This window comes from Danio rerio, chromosome 10 (genome assembly GCF_049306965.1).
Source record: "Danio rerio strain Tuebingen ecotype United States chromosome 10, GRCz12tu, whole genome shotgun sequence".
NCBI classification, from domain to species: Eukaryota; Metazoa; Chordata; class Actinopteri; order Cypriniformes; family Danionidae; genus Danio; species Danio rerio.
Window position 1 is genome coordinate 49,451,523 of NC_133185.1, and position 21,043 is coordinate 49,472,565.

The 21,043-nt window shown below is 38.0% G+C and overlaps 2 protein-coding genes across 9 annotated transcripts in view; both read left to right on the top strand.

Annotated features, from left to right (window-relative positions):
- The window catches only part of grk3 (G protein-coupled receptor kinase 3), a 146,958-nt gene extending 140,925 nt beyond the window's left edge, over nucleotides 1–6,033 (top strand). Inside the window, exons 21-22 of one of the 3 annotated variants that reach the window (XR_012385966.1) lie at nucleotides 1,782–2,481; nucleotides 3,574–6,033. Coding sequence is in view for 2 of the 3 variants with exons in the window: in XM_009305689.5 (XP_009303964.1) it covers nucleotides 1,782–1,943 (162 nt within the window). In the remaining variant the exon portion in view is untranslated. Of the gene's footprint in view, nucleotides 1–1,781 lie in introns of all 3 variants that reach the window. The other 2 variants (XM_009305689.5, NM_001134725.1) reach the window with 2 other exon arrangements.
- An 8,752-nt stretch (nucleotides 6,034–14,785) lies between these two features.
- Nucleotides 14,786–21,043, top strand: part of myo18b (myosin XVIIIB) — a 673,005-nt gene continuing 666,747 nt past the window's right edge. For 3 of the 6 annotated variants that reach the window (XR_012386577.1, XM_073915215.1, XM_073915216.1), the window contains exons 1-2: nucleotides 14,786–14,925; nucleotides 20,374–20,505. Coding sequence is in view for 3 of the 6 variants with exons in the window: in XM_073915212.1 (XP_073771313.1) it covers nucleotides 20,463–20,499 (37 nt within the window). In the remaining 3 variants the exon portion in view is untranslated. The remainder of the gene's footprint in view (nucleotides 14,926–20,373; nucleotides 20,506–21,043) is intronic. The other 3 variants (XM_073915212.1, XM_073915214.1, XM_073915213.1) reach the window with 1 other exon arrangement.

Genomic DNA, 21,043 nt, shown 5'->3' on the forward strand with positions numbered 1-21,043 from the left:
ACTAGGTTAATTAGGGTAACTAGGCAGGTTAGGGTAATTAGGTAAGTTAGTCTACAGAACAAACCATTTTCATACAATATCAGAAAAAAATAGCTTAAGGGGGCTAATAATTTTGATCTTAAAATGGTGTTTAAAAAATGTAAAACTGCTTTTATTCTAGCCGAAATAAAACAAATAAGACTTCCTACAGAAGAAAAAATATAATCAGACATACTGTGAAAACTTCTTGACTCATCATTTGGAAAATATTTTTTTAAAGAGAAAAAAAAATTAACAGGGGGGTGAATAATTCTGACGTCAGCTGTATCTCCCCTGTCCTCGCCTCATTGCAGTGGCTTCCTATAAAATTCAGAGTTGATTTTAAAATCCTTCTTTTCACATTAAGCATTGCACAATTCTGCCCCGGCCTATGTCAGTGAGCTTATTAGGCCTTATACAGCTTGTAGAGCGCTAAGATCCCATGACCAGTTTCTTTTGTCTGTCCCTCGGTCTCGCTGCAAATCAAAAGGTGATCGAGCTCTCTGTGTTGCGGCCCCGAGGCTCTGGAACAATCTCCCTCTGAACATCAGGGTTTCCCTTTATTGGATGCTTTTAAATCTAATTTTTAGATCTTATCTGTATTTTAGTATTACTTATATTTCCTTTTCTTATATTTTTAATCGCAGTGTTTTAGGGTGCGTTCACACCTGCCTTATTTAGTTGGATTGAATCGCACTAGAGTTCGTTTTCTGTTTTGGTGCGTTGTCGTTTGGGCAGGTGAGAATATAGCAATCGTACTCGAGTATGCACTAAAAAAGCATTCCGAGACCTGCTTGAAGAAGTGGTCTTGGTACGCTTTCAAACGAACTCTGGATCATTCGTTTGTGGTGAGAATATGATTCGTACTAAAACAGGTCCAACCGCAAAAAGTACTGCGCCTTTTGGACTAATTCAGCTGCCGTAGGCCGATGCGCTGTGCATTATGGGATATGAAGGAAAAATATTTGTTGACAGCGCTTTACAGAGAGAGGGGAAAACATTAGCTGATGAATCGTTGGTAATATTTCCGCAAGATGAGCATGTCGCAGTTTAGCTATTAATTCACGCCTCCTCTTGAAGTGACGAGCGATGCATTAAACACGTTTTCCAGCCGCGGCCGCACTTCATTCCCGAAATGTAGAGTTTGTCTAAAGCAGGGATATAATCAGTCAGCGCAGTCGTCCATCCAGAGTAAAAACCACATTTTGTGTCTGCCGGTTTGTTTACTTACGGGAGTTCATTGGCATTTTCCCGCATGTGAATTCTAACCAACCAATAAGCAGTTTAGGAAATGTGTTCAACAACATCTGGCCAATGAGAGATGTGGGTTTTGTCAGATGACTGCATTTTGGTTCGTTTCAACTGGTTCAGACCAAAGCCAGCAGTGTGGTGTGAAAACGACCCAACGACGGCAGAAGATGCAACAATGCATCATTGGTACAGACCAAATGAAGCGAACTACAGATGTGAAAGCACCCTTATTTTATTTATTTTATTTTATTGTAAAGCACTTTGGATCAACTACGGTTGTGTGAAATTGAGCTCTATTAATAAAGTTTGCCTTGCTGATCCGATACTTCTATAATACATAAAATAAAATAAAGAAGAGTAGAAAGTAGAGACTAGAAAGTAATGCAGTTCAATCTTGAGTTGCTCCTTAAAATATAACTAACTGTGTCACCCCCAAAACTGATCATGAGTGCTGAAAATGAATCTAATAAATCAGCTCAGAGTGCACAGCTAATGCTCTTCCTCTTCTCCAGAGCGACCCAGAGTTCGTCCAGTGGAAGAAGGAGCTGACCGAAGCGTTCACCGAGGCCCAGAAGCTGCTGCGTCGAGCTCCTAAAGTCATCGGCAAGGGCAGAACTAACGTGGTGGAGCTCTCCAAACCTCCGCTCACACACCGCAACAGCAACGGCCTGTGATCCGCTTCTCCTGCACCTGATCCACTCTTCATCCTCACACACACACACACACACTTACACACACGCACACACACACACTTGCTTGTCCAATCCGGAAGCTTCTGCTGGATTGTGCCCTGCTGTTCCTCAATAGTTTGTGAATTAAATGCGCACACGCACTCGCAGACACGGATAATGATCATCAGCGGTGCAGGCTGGGAAACTGCACTCGTTTCTCCTCCAATCTTCTCCTGGCATGCTCAGACATGAAAAAAAGTGGCTAACTTTAATCCTCCATAAGCGGCAGATCGACTGTATGAACACCTCTGCTGCGGGAAACAGAAGCCGAGAGAGCTCTGATCCAGTGGATGGAGATGACTGATATTTCTCCTGTCGTTCTTCAAGGAAACGCTGTTGACTGCCATTCCTGAAGCGCACACACTGCACCACTGTCTGTCAACGATGTGGCGTACGGCATGCGTGTTTCATGCTAGCGGATGCAGATTTGTGGAGTGTCATGGCATCGACCTCCATACTTACACTGCAAAAAATGCTTACGGTACCACTTGATAATATCTGCACACTGTGAGCCATTTATTAAGCACTAGCATCTAGTGAATTCATCATCTGTTCAGCATTAACTCTACATTAATAAGCGTTAGTCAGCAGTTTATAACTGCACATACAAATGCTGGATTCTTAACTTATAACTACATTTATAATCTGCTTAATACTTTCATAATCTAAAGATTTATTTTCAGGACTAAATTAAACACTGCATTATTTATAAATGATTAATAAACTATTCAAATTACATTTATGATTCTTATTAATCAGGCATACACTAATAGTTAATGTGTATGTTAATAAATGCTTTATTAACTCAACTTCATCCAATCTAATCTAAAGTGAGGACTGTTTATACCTTATAAATCCCTTATCAATGACAGTTAAAGACTCGGTTAATTTCTAAACAGAAGAAAATATCTCAAACGACATTATTCATACCTGAAAAATAAATCTCTGCAACCCTGTCTAACATGAAATGACTGTAGAGTTTAAAGATTGCATCTTATTATAGTGTTAAATGATTATGTTATTGTTGTTTTATCAAATCTGTTGTGGTATTTTGACACTTCTGTTATTCAGCAGTGTTTAAACTTTACTCCAGTTTAACTTTTTCGATAAGATTCCAAAGATTATAGTTCATACGATACCGAGTCTTTAGTTGTCATTGATGAGGGATTTATGAAGCATAACTACTCCTCACTTTAGATTAGCTCTGCATGAAGTTGACTTGTTAAGCTTTTATTAGTCACCATTACTATATGCCTGAATAATAAGCTATAGAAACGTTGATTTCAATAGTTTATTAATCATTTACTAACTCATTCTGAACCATCTTAAAACCCTCAGCTACTTTTAAATACAGCTAGTTTGTAAATAATGCAACACTTAATTTAGTCCTGAAAATAAATCTTTAGATTATGAAAGTATTAAGCAGATTATAAATGTAGTTATAAGTTAAGATTCCAGCATTTGTATGTGCAGTTATAAACTGCTGACTAACGCTTATTAATGTAGAGTTAATGCTGAACAGATGATGAATTCACTATATGCTAATGCTTAATAAATGGCTCACGGTGTGCAGATATTATCAAGTGTTACTCTTATTTTCTTACGGAGTGTTTCTGATCTAAACATTGTTAAATCAAGAAGCTTTTAACAGACGAGTAAAAAGTGCAGTTTTGTTTTCAGAATTTAGTCCAAGTTAAGTGAGATCTTTCCTTAATAAACCCTAAATCATCCGCCTGTACTTCCAACTGAAATCAGGATTATTCTGCTTCCCCCTTTGGCAGATCATTCAGCTTGTTTTAAGGAAATAAAACTCTACTGTCACTCTTCCAGCTAAAGCTTCTTGATTTGGGGATATTTCAGATCAGAAACGGCGAGTGTTTTAAGTAAGACAGCATTTGTGTGTACAGACTTTGAGACGTCGCGAGTTGTTGGATTGACTGCGTTAGCGAGAGCTGCGAGTGTTGTGTGCATCAAGACTCCGTATAGTGTACAAACACCACATAGGGAGCGTTTTCTTTCAGTCCTTTTTAGTTTTGGTGCTCAGCCCTGGTATACACCACGTTTTGGTTGGGTTGCTGCGATGCAAGATGATGTTGTTGTTGGGGAGAAGTTTTCTTTTTGGCCTTGAATGTATTTTTCATTTCTCTTCTCGCTTATTTTCGTTCGTTCGTTCGTTCGTTGGAGGTGATTTACGCTGCTTGATACGATGGGAAGGACTTTGAGAGGGGGGCAGGACGTTTACCCCCTTTGTTTTTAAACTCCTTCCACTTGAAGTGCAAAAAGTGCCAATGAAATAAACCTTTGAGAACTCCTGCCGTTCGCGGAGGGAGATGTGTCGGATACCGAACCTCCATGCATGATGTCTCGGTTTGAGGGACCAGGAGGAAAGAGCAGCAGCAGAACAGCATCCCTGGAGTCTTGTATCTGACTGTACATATGAATCTTTCTCTGTGCATCTACAGTATAATCCTCTTGACAATGTTTGCATATATGGCGAATCTCTCTGTCTCTGCCTGTCTGTGTTAGTCTCTGTGGCGGGGGGGTTTCGGGGCGGGGGGGTCGGTTAAATCCTCAGGCTGACAGACGGAGGAGTGTGTGTTTTTGCGTGTGAGAGAATGCAGAGTTGTTTGGGTGGTTTATCTCATAATGAGGTGCGAGATGATGGAGGTCTTCTTGTCCAACATCCGTTCACACGCAGACATCCGTAAGGCGTTCGCGAAACTGTTTGTCGCAAGGCTTGAGTTGAATATAGTTTCCATTTTTCTATTGTCGGTCTCGAATGTGGCGCAAATGCAGATTCGTTTTGTTTTGGAGTGTGTGTTTTGAATGGAAACGGAGGCATGAGTTGATTTTCTTTATGTATATTCAGGTTTTCGTTTGATGCAGTGATTCTTTTTCCTCCTATGCCATGCAAATATTGCCGGGTTTTAGGAGTCGGATCAGTTTTTGTAGCCTTTACGTGTGGGGAGGTGCCATCCTGAGCTTAGTTTTATTTCGAAACCAAAATGAAATCTCATCACTGCACTTTTTTCCTCCACGCTTCACGAGCTGATGAAAAATACACGTGCCAAACGACTGTAGGAGAATGAACCAATGAAAAGCTCCAGCCGGATGTCTCACATCGGTACGCGCGAGCGCCGGCGGCTTTTTGAGAAAGGGTACAAAACAAATGTGACCAAATTCAGGTGACGTGAGCGATTGAACGTCATTACCGCAACGCCTCGAGAGCTACTGAGCGGCGACAGACCAGAAACTGCCCGTTTCTCCACAAGGGTGGCACCTCCAGGCCCAAATATCCATGTTTTATTCAGGGGTTTTTGTATTATGATTTTAATTTTGATTTTAACGGTAGCTTTTCGTTCAGTGTTTGCTTCATTCAATAGCTGGTGTGTGTGTCTGTTTTCCGTAACCGAACGCAGAAGAGGACGATAAATAGGAAGAAAAAAATAACTAACAAGTATATATATATATATATAAATATATATGTGTATATGAAATGAATACAAATGAGCTTAGGGTATTTAAAAAGATTTTATGACGTAGACACACACACACACACACACACACACACACAGGAGATGATTTGAGACTCTGGGTTCAGGGATGGGGTCGGATGTGAGTATTTGTGGTGAAGAATCCGCTCAGATCTTGCACATTAAAAGCGTTTAGATATTGTACCTACGAGTTCCAGATTATTATTTTTGTTGGTTTAATACGGCTCTCTTTCATATTTATTGTCTGTTCGGGGAGTAGGCTAGTCCCTGTGTGCGTGGGTTTATGGGACACGGAGTTTTCCGGGCGATCACGCTCAGCCCGAACTCTTTTTCATGTGCCACAAAACAAACGCAGATACTACTGTCTGGGGTTATTACCATTACGGCTATGATGATGATGATGATGATAATATTATTCAATGAATGATAATTGTTACTACAATTATTTTCTTTGGTTTTCGTTTTTCAGAACAGCTAGGAAACGTGTGTGTTGGACTGCTTATAAAACAGTTCAGAAATAAAAGCCCCTTTTTCGTGTTGCCGTGTCTGTGGTCTCCGTCTGTTCCACATTCATTCTGTTCTGGACATGCGACGGGTCGAAACCCACTTTACAATGCTGTTTTCATTACTTCAAGTTTGTGCTTTGTTTCTAGTCTAATTATCTAAAGAAATTAAACCAGGGGTCACCAAACTTGTTCCTGGAGGGCCGGTGTCCTGCAGATTTTCACTCCAACCCTAATCAAACCCCGAACAAGCAAATCAAGCTCTTACTAGGTATACTAGAAACATCCAGGCAGGTGTGCTGAGGCAAGTTGGAGCAAAACCCTGCAGGGACACCGGCCCTCCAGGGCCAAGATTGGTGACCCCTGAATTAAACCAAGAAGCATTTTCTAGATGTGTTCAATTGTTTTCAGCGAGTTTTTCCTCAAAACAAGCTCAATAATCTGCTAATGGGGGGGGTAAAGGGATATGAACTTATTTTTGGGTTGAAAGTACTGCACTCACTGGCCACTTTATTAGGTACACCTTACTAGCACCAGTTTGGACCCCCTCTTGCCTCTTTAATCCTTCGTGGTATAGATTGAACAAGCTACTGGAAATATTCCTCACAGATTTTGCTCCATATTGTCATGATAGCATCACACAGTTGCTGCAGATTTGTCGACTGCACATCCATGATGCCAATCTCCCGTTCCACCACATCCCAAAGCTGCTCTATTGGATTGATATCTGGGGACTGTGGAGGCCATTTGAGCAAAGTGAACTCATCGTCATGTTCAAGAAACCAGTCTGAGATGATTGAGCTTTATGACATGCTGCGTTATCCTGCTGGAAGTAGCCATCAGAAGATGGAGACACTGTGCTCATAAAGGGATGGACATGGTCAGCAGCAATACTCAGGTAGGCTGTGGCGTTGATGCTCAATTGGTACTAATGGACCCAAAGAAAATCTCCCCCACACCATTACACCACCACCACCAGCCTGAACCGCTGATACAAGGCAGGATGATCCATGCTTTCATGTTGTTGAGGCCTGTCCCATTGGCAGATTATTTGGCGTATTTTACAGAAACACTAATTTTTTGACTCATTATTTCTGAAAACACCACTGGAGTTTTACTCGTCTTCTGTAATGTGTTTGGCGGATGCGTTTACAGTATTTGTTTTCATTTATGCATGTGGTGGACACATCTACAGAAGACAGAGTGACTTGCATTGCAGCTTCATCAGGGCTTCAGGAATTTTATCTGTGATTCGCAAGCAAACATCTTCATAACTTTCAGCAGAAACGTAATCAGCTTCATCTGCTGATCTTTTTTTTTTTTAGATCCAATCCTCTTCTGTAAACAAACATATAAGTAAGTTTCTATTTTCTAATAACAACAAAAAAAGCTCTATTTCTGATTTATTTTTGAAAATAACCTGGGCGGCTTCAGTTTTACTTACAGACCAAAAAAATTCAATAGCATTTTTATTAAAAACAATAATGAATAAAGAGAGGAATAATTCATGTTTATGCAGTTCATTTTAAATTATTATGTTGGAAACACGATGTTTCCTTTTTTTTCCTCTCTTGAAAGTTTCTATTTCACAATGCTGATTGTATTAATTGTTTGATTTCTGCAGTTCTCAGTTTGTATCTGGCTGTCGACTTTTTCTTTTAAATTTTGACCAAAAAAAAGCCAAATGCAAGTTTATTAACTCCATTTCAAGACGACAAACTGACAAATCTGGGTTTTCTTCCTTAAAATTTAACCGTTTATATCCTAAAATTGAGTATTTATCTTGAGAAATCATGAAAAATAATCACAAAGTCAAACTGTAAGAATGGCTTCGTTGAGCAGGGGTGCCCAAACTTTAACTTATGAAGGACTAAAAACCAAACTTGATTGAGGACGCCAAAGGGAAATATAGTAAACTGTATTACATTAAAGCTGCCATCAGTAATTAATTAATCCTAATTTATTTTCCTAATATTAAAAACTAGAAAACTTTATTTTATATAAACTCCTGCGGCATAATTAAAAAAATTAAAAATATAATGAACTTATTACAGTACAAACAAAATGCTCTCAGTTATCCCACAATGCTGATTAGCTACACAAATCAAGCGTTTGCATATGATACTCTGTGCACTGTCCTCTATTCGTCAAGGGACAGTATTTATATTTTTAACAATCTGTTTTCTTTACAACATTTCATTTCAAACGTTTCATTTCAGTTTGCTTTTTTATAGCTCAACTATGAAACAAACAGAAAAAGGTCACATTAAATTCAAACGATGATCTCTGTTAAAGGATTCTCCGCAATGCTCACCATCTATTCTCCTGTTTTCAGATGGGATGGGGGGCCAACTTTGGCCTGCTTACCTTAGTTTGGACATCTCTGAGTTAAACAAAGACTCAAGAAAGAATTTCTCACTGGATTTTATAGGCAAATAGATTTGAGAATCATTAGCATGCCGATGGTAATTTATTCCATGACAATTAAAGCCTTTCCTGATAGAAGTAAGTAAAAGAAAAACAAAACCGGACCCAAGCTTAAGCCCTGAGGAACACCACATGTTAATGGCACAAAAAGATATGACAGCGTTTATTTAGCGACCACATTTTAATCAAAAATAACAGCAAGACATTTCACACAATTTTTTTCCTCAAATGGGATGGCGGTCCAAATCAAAGCCTACCACAGGCCAACTTTGGCTCGTGGGCCCTAGTTTGGACATCTGGGGTTGACAATATTGTGACTGAAGCGTCCAACAATCAGACTTTGATTGATGATTACCAAAACTATTTTTTTTTACAGCAGATTTACTTGTCAAATTAATTGTTCATCTAAAAAAATAACACTATTTGCACTAGCAAAATAAACATTGTACTTGTTTATTTCACACTTTACATCTTTTGTCCATATTTGCCCCAATGTAGTGTTACAACAACCCTTAGCGTAATCAGTTTGAAACTCTAAAGCCTCATGTAAACGAGTAACTCTCCATATCTGAGATCAGTTCAGATTGACTGTGCATGTAAACAAACCCTGAAGTTTTAGTTCTTAAAGGGACGGTTCACTTAAACAGATGAGTTCTGCCGTTTCCCCATTCTCAGCTTCCTCCAAACCTGTTCTACTGATGAACACAACAAGATGAACTGAAGAATGTTGGCAGGTTATTTGTATTTGTGACATGCACCGTATATGCAGTGAAATTATCCCTGTGAGCAGTGTTGGGGAAAGTTACTTCTGAAAGTAATGCACAATATTGAGTTACTCTCCAAAAAAGTAACTAGTGGTGGTACTTAGTTAATTTTTGTGGTAAGTGATGCTTTGTTACTTTTGAGTTACGTTTGCATTGCATTCTCTGACCTGCTGAGGCTTGACCTGTTTTTGCAGGGTTTCTCTACTGTTTAACCTTCACTTACCTCAAAAAAGACACATGAAAATGAATGTAGGATGATGTTATCTTCAGAGAACTTCCCGACTCCAGAGCTCTGCAAACAGATTAATGACGGTTTAAAGCAATGTGTTCACTGCTTTTGCACTTTTTGTCTTATTAGTGCAGTAAAATCTCTGTTCATTAGATAATCCTCTTTTCCTTTTCTTCAGTGTGTTTAAAATAATGAGAATATTTCCATCACAGGGCGATGCAGTGGCGCAGTAGGTAGTGCTGTCGCCTCACAGCAAGAAGGTCGCTGGTTCGAGCCTCGGCTCAGTTGGCGTTTCTGTGTGGAGTTTGCATGTTCTCCTTGCTTTCGCGTGGGTTTCCTCCGGTTTCCCCCACAGTCCAAACACATGCGGTACAGGTGAATTGGGTAGGCTAAATTGTCCGTAGTGTATGAGTGTGTGTGTGGATGTTTCCCAGAGATGGGTTGCACCTGGAAGGGCATCCGCTGCGTAAAAACTTGCTGGATAAGTTGGCGGTTCATTCCGTGTGGCTACCCTGGATTAATAAAGGGACTAAGCAGACAAGAAAATGAATGAATTTCCATCACAGTAATGTAAGGCTCTGCTATTTTCATTTCAGTTCCTGCATTCTCTCATTGCAGGCGAAATCAACATGACTGCCTTTATTTTAATTCAGCAGTTTATTTTTTAATAGTAAATTAACTAAACTAAAAAGTAACTTGAATATTATTACTTAATTTTGAATGTGCGTTACATCTTACTTAGAATCCCAGAGATGGGTTGCGGCTGGAAGGGCATCTGCTGCGTAAAAACTTGCTGAATAAGTTGGCGGTTCATTCCGTGTGGCTACCCTGGATTAATAAAGGGACTAAGCAGACAAGAAAATGAATGAATGAATGAATGAATGTTACTTAGAAATGTAATATTATTTCTGACAAGTGGTGTTAGTGAGGCCAGCAGGGGGCGCTCAACCTGCGGTCTGTGTGGGTCCTAATGCCCCAGTATAGCGAAGGGAACTCTATACTGCTCAGTGAGCGCCGTCTTTCAGATGAGACGTTAAACCGAGGTCCCGACTTTCTGTGGTCGTTAAAAATCCCAGGATGTCCTTCGAAAAACAGTAGGGGTTTCATCCTGGCCAAATCTGCCCACTGGCCTCTGTCCATCTGACCTCCTAACCCTCCCCATATCATAATTGGATGCTGCATAATGGCGCTGGATGAGGAGATTCCCCCGATGTGTAAAGCGCTTTGAGTGTTCTATAAATGTAAGGAATTATTTAATTATTGTCATCATTACATTACTCATGTTACTTGTAATGTGTTACCCCCAACACTCAGTATGACCTTAAAAAAACGAAATAATCAGACTCTAAATTATTGAAAATGACAAGGAGCAAAAGCACACAGAATTAGACATGCAAATAGAAGTTAAAGCTATAGAAAATAGGTAAATAACCTTAGATATGGAGAACATATATATAAAAGCTATACCAAGAAAAGAAAACGTAAAGTGGGTCTAACAAAGTGCCTGATGCATATACAGTTGAGGGCAAAAGTATTCACCCCCTTGCGACATATTTATTCATTTTCAAATATTTCCCAGATGATGTTGAACAGATTCGGGAATTGTTCACAGTATTTCCTCTAATATTTTTTTTTTTCTTCTGGAGAAATCTTTATTAGTTTTATTTTGGCTAGAATTTATAATAGTTTTAAAGCAATTTAAAGCTCAATATTATTCGCCCCTTCAGCAATATTAGTGTTGGATTGTCTCCAGAACAAACCACTGTTATACAATAACTTACCTAATTACTCTAACTTTACCCTAATTACCCTAGTGAAGCCTTTACATGTCACTTTAAGCTGAACACTAGTGTCTTGAAGAATATCTAGTCTAATATTATGTGCTGTCATCATGACAAAGAGAAAATAAATGAGTGATTGGAAGATTGATTTAGCAGAAGATCATCAAGAAGGCTGAAGATTAACGTTGTAATGCACAGATTTTAATATGCGGACGCTTGTCTGAGATATTCAGCTTCATCATCTGGCATGTTTTATAAAGTGCATCATCATCATCATCACCCGGTGTCCGGCGGCGAATCCTCAGCAAGATGAAGATGACTGTGAAGATCAGCTCTAATTCTCCCCGACAGCTTCACCTCCACAGCTGAGTCTGTCCGTCACACACACACACACACACACTGCGCTTTTTCCAGCTGATGCCAACACAGATCTATATCCAGATCCATTTCCAGGTTCACTGCTTTATCCTGGATCATCGTCTGCCATTGGGTATACTGTTAAAATTGATCGTTTACAGCAAGGTTAAGGGCACAGTTCACACAATCATGAAGATGTGTCGTTTATTCAATCCTGATAGAGTTTCTGTCTGCTGTCGAACACAAACGAAGATATTCCTGCTGTATGTTTACATCTGAAATGAGAACAAAATGAGCGAAATGAGCGCAAATGAGAACAAAACAGTCACGTCCTGATCAACCGGAGCACATACTGATCAGAGAAATGGAGTTTAGTTTTGTTGGAGAAGCCACTGCGGTGTTTTTTCGTGTAATGTAATGTGTATATTTTACATACAGCTGCACATTTGTGTATGGTCATGGGATTGGATTTGGATTAGGAGATCATGATGGGTAAGGGCTGATGGGGGTAATTTACACCTCTACTCTGTACCAGAAGTGCCATGGGATTATTAATGAGCAAACAGAGTCAAGATCTCAGTTTAACATCTCATCTGAAAGACGGCGCTCACTTACAGTATACAGTCCCCTTCACTATACTGGGGCGTTAGGACTCACATAGACCACAGGTTAAGCGCCTCCTGCTGGCCCAAACACTTTCAAGAGCAACCTAGAGTTCCCATGTGGTCTCCCATCCAGACACTGACCAGGCTCAGCCCTGCTTAGCTTCATTGAGTGAACGCTCTTGGGCAGCTGTGGCCGTATCAACATCTCTAATTAATGAGTTTTGCCTCAGAAGACGATGATGAAAACGCACGGAGCGCAATACGCTGGTTTTTGGAGACACTCAAGACCGTTCTGGAGGTAATAATTGATTTAATAATTCACATTTGAACACAGAGGAGTCCAAACAGTGCCTTTACTGTTTGTGTGCATTGACATGTGTACTGTTCTGTGTCTGTTTGTTTTTTTTTAACAAAATAATGAGTGTAAAATGGTTTATAGATCAAAAAATTCTGATTCATCTGCTGATCACAATTTGCCCCCAATATTCATGTTAATGACCATACTTAGGCCCAGGGCTGGACATTAACACCCGCCAAATGGAGTAAGGTGAAGCTGCAGGCCCAACTGCAGGCTCAGACCTGCTCGCACAGACCTATCGTTTTCTCAGACAGCGCCACCTGCTGTTGGGTTTGTTGAAGCGGCCGGTGCGGAGACCCAACTGCACACTCTGACAAACTTTCTAGCAAGTAGCAACATCAGACATGCCAGTAAGGTCATTGATTATTAAAGCGATTCCTGAAAATGACCAGGTTTTATGGCATAAATGGTGTAAAACATTACGCTAACAAACAATTACTTCAGTGTTTGATTTGATCAAAATTAGTGTCAAAAGAGCTTATTAGGCTGGTTCAAGCTGTTTTTTTTCAGTAGGGATATATTAGACTTGTTATTAGACGTGTGACCATAGCAACAATAGTAATACCCCATTAGATTAATTTAATTACTTTACTGTACTTGACTAGTGCAGTTGAATGACTTTTGTCCTGGGAGCACTGTCCAAATATGGTGGTGGTGTTGACGCATGCTCAGGGTCTGTATGCGATATCTACTGTATCTATGGTGAATGCTTATAGCAGTAAGTACAGCTTAATGTTTTTACATTGTTGTTACACTATTTCAACCATATTTTGACATTTTATAAGACACTTTTTGATGATTAAACCTATAGAATATTTTAATGTGGTCATGTCTTGTCCTATTTATCATCAAACGATTTCATGACTGTGACAACCCTGCTAAAAAACAGCTTAAACCAGCCTAGGCTGGTTTTAGCTGGTTGACCAGCCTGGTTTTAGAGGGGTTTTGGCCATTTCCAGGCTAGTTTCCAGCCTGGTTTAAGCTGGACATAGCTGGTTTTGGCTGGGCTCTCAGCCTGGCTAGGTTGGTCAAGCTGGTTTTAGCTGTTCATCTCCCAGTCTGACCAGCAAAGACCAGGCTGCAAATAGCTGGAAAACAAGCCTGGAAATGGCCAAAACCCCTCTAAAACCAGCCTGGTCGACCAGCTAAAACCAGCAAACCAGCCTAGGCTGGTTTAAGCTGTTTTTTTTCAGCAGGGAAGAGATTCAACTTAATGTTAAAACAGCTATCATAACATTATTTATCAATATGTGTCTCTTTTTGGATTTTCGAGGTTGAAAATGTAAAACAGGAAGGTTGGGACCACTGTTTTCGTTTACATCCCTCAAAATGGTCTATATAAAATCACTATTGTCGAAAACCAAAATGGATAGTTTATAGATGTTCACACAGTCCATGATCATACTTGACAACCAATGAGTTTCCTTGTTGCATGTCACGCTGCATTCTTGATCCTTTACAACAACCAATGAGGATCGTCCTCTGATGTTGCCCGGGAATCGTTGAATAGTTCGTTACTCGACGTTTAACGCTCGTTGTTTGTTAATAAACATAGATATATATGTGGATAGTACATTTCTGTACACACAAACACAAGCTTTTTGTCAGGAATGCCCGTGCGGTCACTGATCCATCAATGTAAAAAAGTGATGTAAAATTATAATTTTCGTAATTAGAAAAGAAAATTGCATACTAACATCCAGGAAACTCCCGATCATAGATATATGTGTATATGTGTATATCTCTGGCTTTGCATGGCCACAGTCCACTGTACCTTGGTCCTGCATTCATTTCAAAGGAGCGCTACCCTGTACCAAGATGGCGGCGCTACTGACGCATTCCGTCCTATAGACAACAATAGGCCAGGCGACATCTAATGTATATATATCTATGGTTAATAAATACTAAATTAAATCATGTTGTATTCTCCTCACGAACATCTTGAATCGTCACGGTTAAGTTATTCAAAATATCTCCTTGTTGTACCAAACTAAAAGTCGTGTGTCTTTGGAAAAACGCATGGGTGAGTAACGTTAAATCTATCGCGCCCGTATGAATGTACCGTGTTTTGAAATCATCAATCTGGTCTCCGGTGTGTCCGTCCAGTTTGCCCTCGTTTACAGCACTCAAGTGTTTCCCAAACAGGGTATTGCGGCCCACCTCCTCTGACTGAGGGTTATTTATAGCGGAGACTTGTGTTAACTCAGCTGCCATGCTTATCTCCGTGTGTGTGTGTGTGTGTGTGTGTGTTCATGCCACTCTATTTCAGATTGCAGCTTCACCCTCGCAGTGACAGTGAGACTCTGAGCTTTACTTTTTGGCCTCCAACTATCTATTCTCCGGAGTTTGACACACACACTTTCTCTCATTGGATGTATTTTCCATTCATAAAGGAAGCCATCGGAAGGTATGTGTGTTCAGCAGACGTGTGTTTGTCGTTTTACTGACCCCCCAAATGTGCTCCGTTCCTCTTTAGTGGAGACACGTTTATTAATAGCTCCTGTAGGGCCGGTGTTTGTTGAGCTCATGAGTTTTGGTGCCCTGATATTGAGTGTTTTGACAGAATTTGAAGGCCTCCGCTTGGATCTGCGGGAGATTGAGGGACTAAACGTGGCTCTGCTGAAACATGAGCTCTGACTCGCAGGATCATTTTCAGCCTCTGACTGATTTGTTTTGTGTTTGCTGTGTAATGTCTGAGTGGATGACAAGATGTCGAGGTTTGGGGTGATTGGAAATGTGATTTAAATCTCACACATCAATCTGTATTTTGTTTGATGTGACCATGCGTAAAGGTAGATTTATTTGCAGAACATTATTTGGTCACACTTTATTTTAAGACACAGTTAAAGACTCAAGATGAAAGTTCTGTCATCATTAGCTCATCCTCCACTAGTTTCTTCATTTGAACACAAAAGATATACTGAAGAATGTTGGGGAAAAATTGACTGTAATAGTATTTTTGTTTTTACTATGAATGTCAATGGTTACTGGTTTCCAACATTCTTCAGATATCTTCTTTTGTGTTCAACTTAAAAAAAACCTGAGAATCATTTTAGTGTGATTAAATTATGAGTAAAATGTCAATTTTTGGGTGAACTCTGCTTTTAACAAACCATTAACGATGACGTTTGCCTCAATAAACTCCTAAATTGCTGTTTATTAATAGATATAGATCATTTCTATGTGGTCATGTCATTGGCCAATAAATATTTCGTTCCTATTATCAAACTATTTCATAAGTACGACAAGACTTAACATAATGTTAAAATAGCTATTAACAGCATATATCACAGCGATCTTTTAGGATTCTTGTTCGCGAAAGAAATTAAAATGTAAAACAGGAGATACGTTGGGACCATTGTTTTTGTTTACATCTCTAAAAAAGGTCTATTAAGGTAGCTGTTGTAGTCTGCTGAAATCCGCTGATTTTTAGCCCATCATTGAGTCTATTTATTAACTTGTGTAAGTGTGTGTCAATTTATATTAATTCGGTTTTTATTATAGTTTCAGTAATATTATTGACTGATATGAAAATGTTCACATGATTTAGTGACAATACAGCGTGTAAAGTCTTATTTTCAGCCTTTTAGGAGATCTATCATACGAGTGACGTGCTTTGTTTACCAAATAAGTGGATCTAATTAGATTTGCATTTTAAACTTTAAAGAAAAGTTAAACATGTATTATTTTTATTTCATATATTAGATTTATAATTATGATACTCCCAAAATAATTCCACATAATTCTGCAGATTTTTAACTAAATTCTCAGCAGAAATATAAAAAAAATGTCTGCAAGATTTTGTCTTGTAGAAATTTATTGTGAAAAAATGTACTTTATAAGTATTAATAAACAACCAATATCTTTATAATAGACGGATAATAAACCACTAATAGTGAGAATTGGTACTTAAAGTGTTACGAATGATTTTTACGGTACACCAAGGTACTTGTTATGCTACTACTGTATGTAACCCCTACCAAAATCTTTTGCAGTCCATGCTTTCAATGTCAGAAATTAATTTATCTAGGATTTCAACATTTTAATATTAAACAAAAACATTTTTTAGACATAGTTATAATTTCATTCTTAAAGAAACTTAAAAAAATTATTGTTTTCAAAAACAAAAAAGTAAATAAAACAACAACGTTATGCCATGTAACTTTTTACTGTATATATATATATATATATATATATATATATATATATATATATATAGCAAACAATACATTTTTATTATTTGTATACATTTTTAAAGCATTTACTGTGTACAGGGTTAATAATTTCATATTTTGAATTCATTTTGTAGCAAGCTATTAATGTTTTTTTAGTTAATTACTTAATTTATTCATTAGTTATAGCTTTTCTTTACACTTTATATTGCATTCTATTACAATTTTACATATATTTAACTTATTCATTTGTGTGTGTGTGTGTGTGTGTGTGTGTGTGTGTGTGTGTGTGTGTGTGTGTACAGTTGAAGTCTAATTTATTAGCCCCCTTTGAATTTTTCTTTTTGAAATATTTCCCAAATGATGTTTAACAGAGCAAGAAAACTAAAATAAGAATAAAAGAAAATAAATCGGTTATTACAGATGGGTTTTTAAAACTATTATGATTAGAAATGTGTTAAAGAAACCTCTCCATTAAACAGAAATTACAGAAAAAAATAAACAGGGCGGATAATAATTCTTGCTTCACACTGTGTGTGTGTATATATATATATATATATATATATATATATATATATATATATATATATATATATATATATATATATATATATATATATATATATATATATATACTGCTCACCATTTGTTTTTTTATCAAGTCTATTTTTTTATTTTAATTTTGTGTACATTTAATTTATATGAACTTTTTTCTCCACAAAAAACTGCGATTTGGTCATTTTATTTTAAGGTACAATTCTTGCTTTTGACAAACCATTAATTAGCTGGTAGGATTGGTAGGATAAGGGATAAATAGGGCCAGACAGAATCTGCAGACATTTATTTTTTAAATATGTGCATTTATGCGGAAGGACTTTGATATATGACATAAAATAATACCTTTTTATCTTTTATTTAATATTTACAATGCAAATCAAATTAGATAGAATAAATTGGTAAATAAAGTAAGTTTCTCATATAATATCTCCTCTAAAAGACAGAAATGATTACTTTACACACTGTATTCTGAATAATTATATGAACATTTTCATAATAGTCAATTATATTACTGAAATCAATTTAAAAACTGAATAAATATATTTTACACACATTTAGACAAGTAAATATAAAGACTCATTGATGGACTAAACATCTGCAGATTTCTGTGTGCACAGATTCCGTGTGGGCCTAGGGAAAAAGATCATGCACAATGTTTACTTTGTAAGTAACTACTAATGAATGGCCAATAACAGGCAGCCACTGGTTAATACTTAGAATTGGTTACCTAAAAAAGCTATTTACCACAGGTTTTTGTTCTGTCTTATTTTGTTAGATTTGTTGAAGTTGCTGGTTTGCATTGAAGTGCTGAACTGTTCATCTTACAGTTGAAGTCAGAATTATTCGCCCCCTTTAAATTTTTTTTTCTTCTTTTTTTAAATATTTCCCAAATGATGTTTAACAGAGCAAGGAAGTTTTCACAGTGTGTCTGATAATATTTTTTCTTCTGGAGAAAGTCTTATTTGTTTTATTTCGGCTAGAATAAAAGCAAGTTTGGAATTTTTTAAACACCATTTTAAGGTCAATATTATTAGCCCTTTCAGGCTATATTTTTCCGATAGTCTCCAGAACAAACCATCATTATACAATGACTTGCCTAATTACCCTAACCTGCCTAGTTAAACTAATTACCCTAGTGAAGCCTTTAAATGTCACTTTAAGCTGTATAGAAATGTCTTGAAAAATATCTAGTCTAATATTATTTACTGTCATCATGGCAAAGAGAAAATAAATCAGTTATCATTAGAAATTAGTTATTAAACTGTTATGTTTAGAAATGTGCTGAAGAAATCTGCTCTCTGTTAAACAGAAAATGGGGAAAAATTAAACAGGATAGCGAATAATTGTGACTTCAACTGTAAGTCAACACAGTGAAGCCTGTTCCTCAAATGCCTGATGTTAATGGAGCTCAGATCTGCTCTGTTTCCAGGCCGTTCCTGCCATTTGTTCTTCATTAGAGCGGCTTCTGGGTTTGTTTGTGTTGTGAAGCAGAGCTCTGTTTTCTTCACTCAGCACAGTCGGCTTTATTACAGCGGTGCTGCCTGCAGAAGCTCACATCTTCTGCTGGTCTGCTGTGAAGAGGCTGAACTCCTCCGGCTGCTGGTCAATGGGTTGCTATGAGGTCACTAAGGTGTTCTGAGTTGTTGTTATGAGGTTGGGTTGCTTGGCTCTTGTGAGTTGTTTTAAGGCTGTTGCTAGGGTGTTCTGAGTTGTTGTTAGGCAGTTGTCAAAGTGTTCTGAGTGATTATTAGGCAGTTGTCAAGGTGTTCTGAGGTTTCTATCAGGGCTGCACCATACTGGGAAAATAGGCAATGTCGTTGATTACTGCGAAAATGATATTTCTTACAATATATCAATTCTCTAGAAAGCAATTTTCATGAGCTATGATTTTTATTCATTACTTATGTAATGATATTAAAATAAACAGGTAAAATATTTTTTTCTGATTTATTTTATTATAATTCAGACTAAAAAACTGGTGCAAACATTTAGAAAACTTCAGCAGATATTCTGACTCTGACTGGCTGTTGTCATTTTCTTCTCTCGTCTCGGCCCATTTTGCTGAGTTTAGACTCCAGGATTTTCAAATTAGGTGCATCACAGATGTTTTCACACTGCAATGATTATCTGGACTAGTGTTCAGTCTGTGCTGTTCACATTGCAAGATGAATCGGCTACAGGGGGTTTCACACTGCATGACTGTACAATAGGGTATATGCAAAATTATGCTAAAGGACTTTTAATTTGCCAGTAACCTGGGTTAAGCGCTTTGGGTGAACTGTATGCCATTGCAAAATTGGTGCGTTTAAGCTTTGATTCATTTTCTTTTTGGCTTAGTGCCTTTTGTAATCAGGGGTCGCCACAGCTGAATGAACCGCCAACTAATCCAGCATATGTTTTACTCAGTGGATGCCCTTCCAGCTGCAACCCATCACTGGGAAACATCCATGCACATTCATTCACACACACACACACACACACATACATTACGGCCGATTTAGTTCATCAGTTCCCCTATAGCGCATGTGTTTGGACTGTGGGGGAAACAGGAGCACCTGGAGGAAGCCCACACCAACTCGGGGAGAACATGCAAACTCCACACAGAAAAACCAACTGACCCAGCCTGGACTCGAACCAGCGACCTTCTCACTGTGAGGCGACAGCGCTACCCACTGCGCCACCTCGCCGCCTCACACACAAATACACACATATATTTATATTTATTTATTTTTTCTCAAAAGGCGGCGTATAATCTTCCTTCTTTTTCATGTCAGGTCAGGAAAAGTTGAGCTCTGGGCTTGAATAAATTAATTATCGTTATTAATATAATTATCACTATAAATACCAGAAAATATATTCTCTGTCTTTGCTTGCATGCTGAAAATATGAAATGAGATATAATAATAACAATAGTAATAAAAGATGATGAAATGTGCGCCTGGGATTTATCATGAGATTTACTCAAATACTGTGATATTCTCTTGTCTTTGCAGTACATGCATGCTAAAATGTTAGCAATTTAGAATTAAGTTTTTAAATATATGTTATGCTATGCTTTTTAGATGTGATGTGAGCTCAGTGCTGTGATGTGTGTGTGTGTGTGTGTGTGTGTGTGTGTGTTTCAGGTTCACAGTGTCACTGTTGGGGGTTTTGCTTCTCCTGGTCTCGTGTCTCCTGGTCGGGATCTTCTGCTTGACCTTTGACCCTCGTCCTTATGGCTCTCTCCTCGCGCTTAAAGCTCTGGGAGCAGAAGGGAGGTGCAGCGTTTGACTAACACGTTACTAACCCATGTGCAAATCTGATATATTGCAGTATATAAATGCAAATTAAATTGATCACATACGAGTTCATATTTGGACTTTACACATTTTATTCAGCTTACAGTGGCATGTAAAGGCTTCACTAGGGTAATTAGGGTAAAGTTAGAGTAATTAGGCAAGTTATTGTATAACAGTGGTTTGTTCTGGAGACAATTCAACACTAATATTGCTGAAGGGGCGAATAATATTGACCTTAACATGTGTTTAAAACAATTAAAACTGCTTTTATTCTAGCCGAAATAAGACAAATAGGAGTTTCTCCAGAAGAACAAGTATAATAGGAAATACTGTGAAAAGCACCTGAATCTGCTCAGCATCCAAATATTTGAGAAAGAAAAAATGAATTCACATAAGGGCTTATAGTTTTGACTGTATGTGTGTGTAAACATACAAATTACTTTATGTAGTAGTAACATTTCCTAACTGTGCACGGCTCCACAAAGCAAGCTAAACCTGTAACAATAAGTAAAATAAA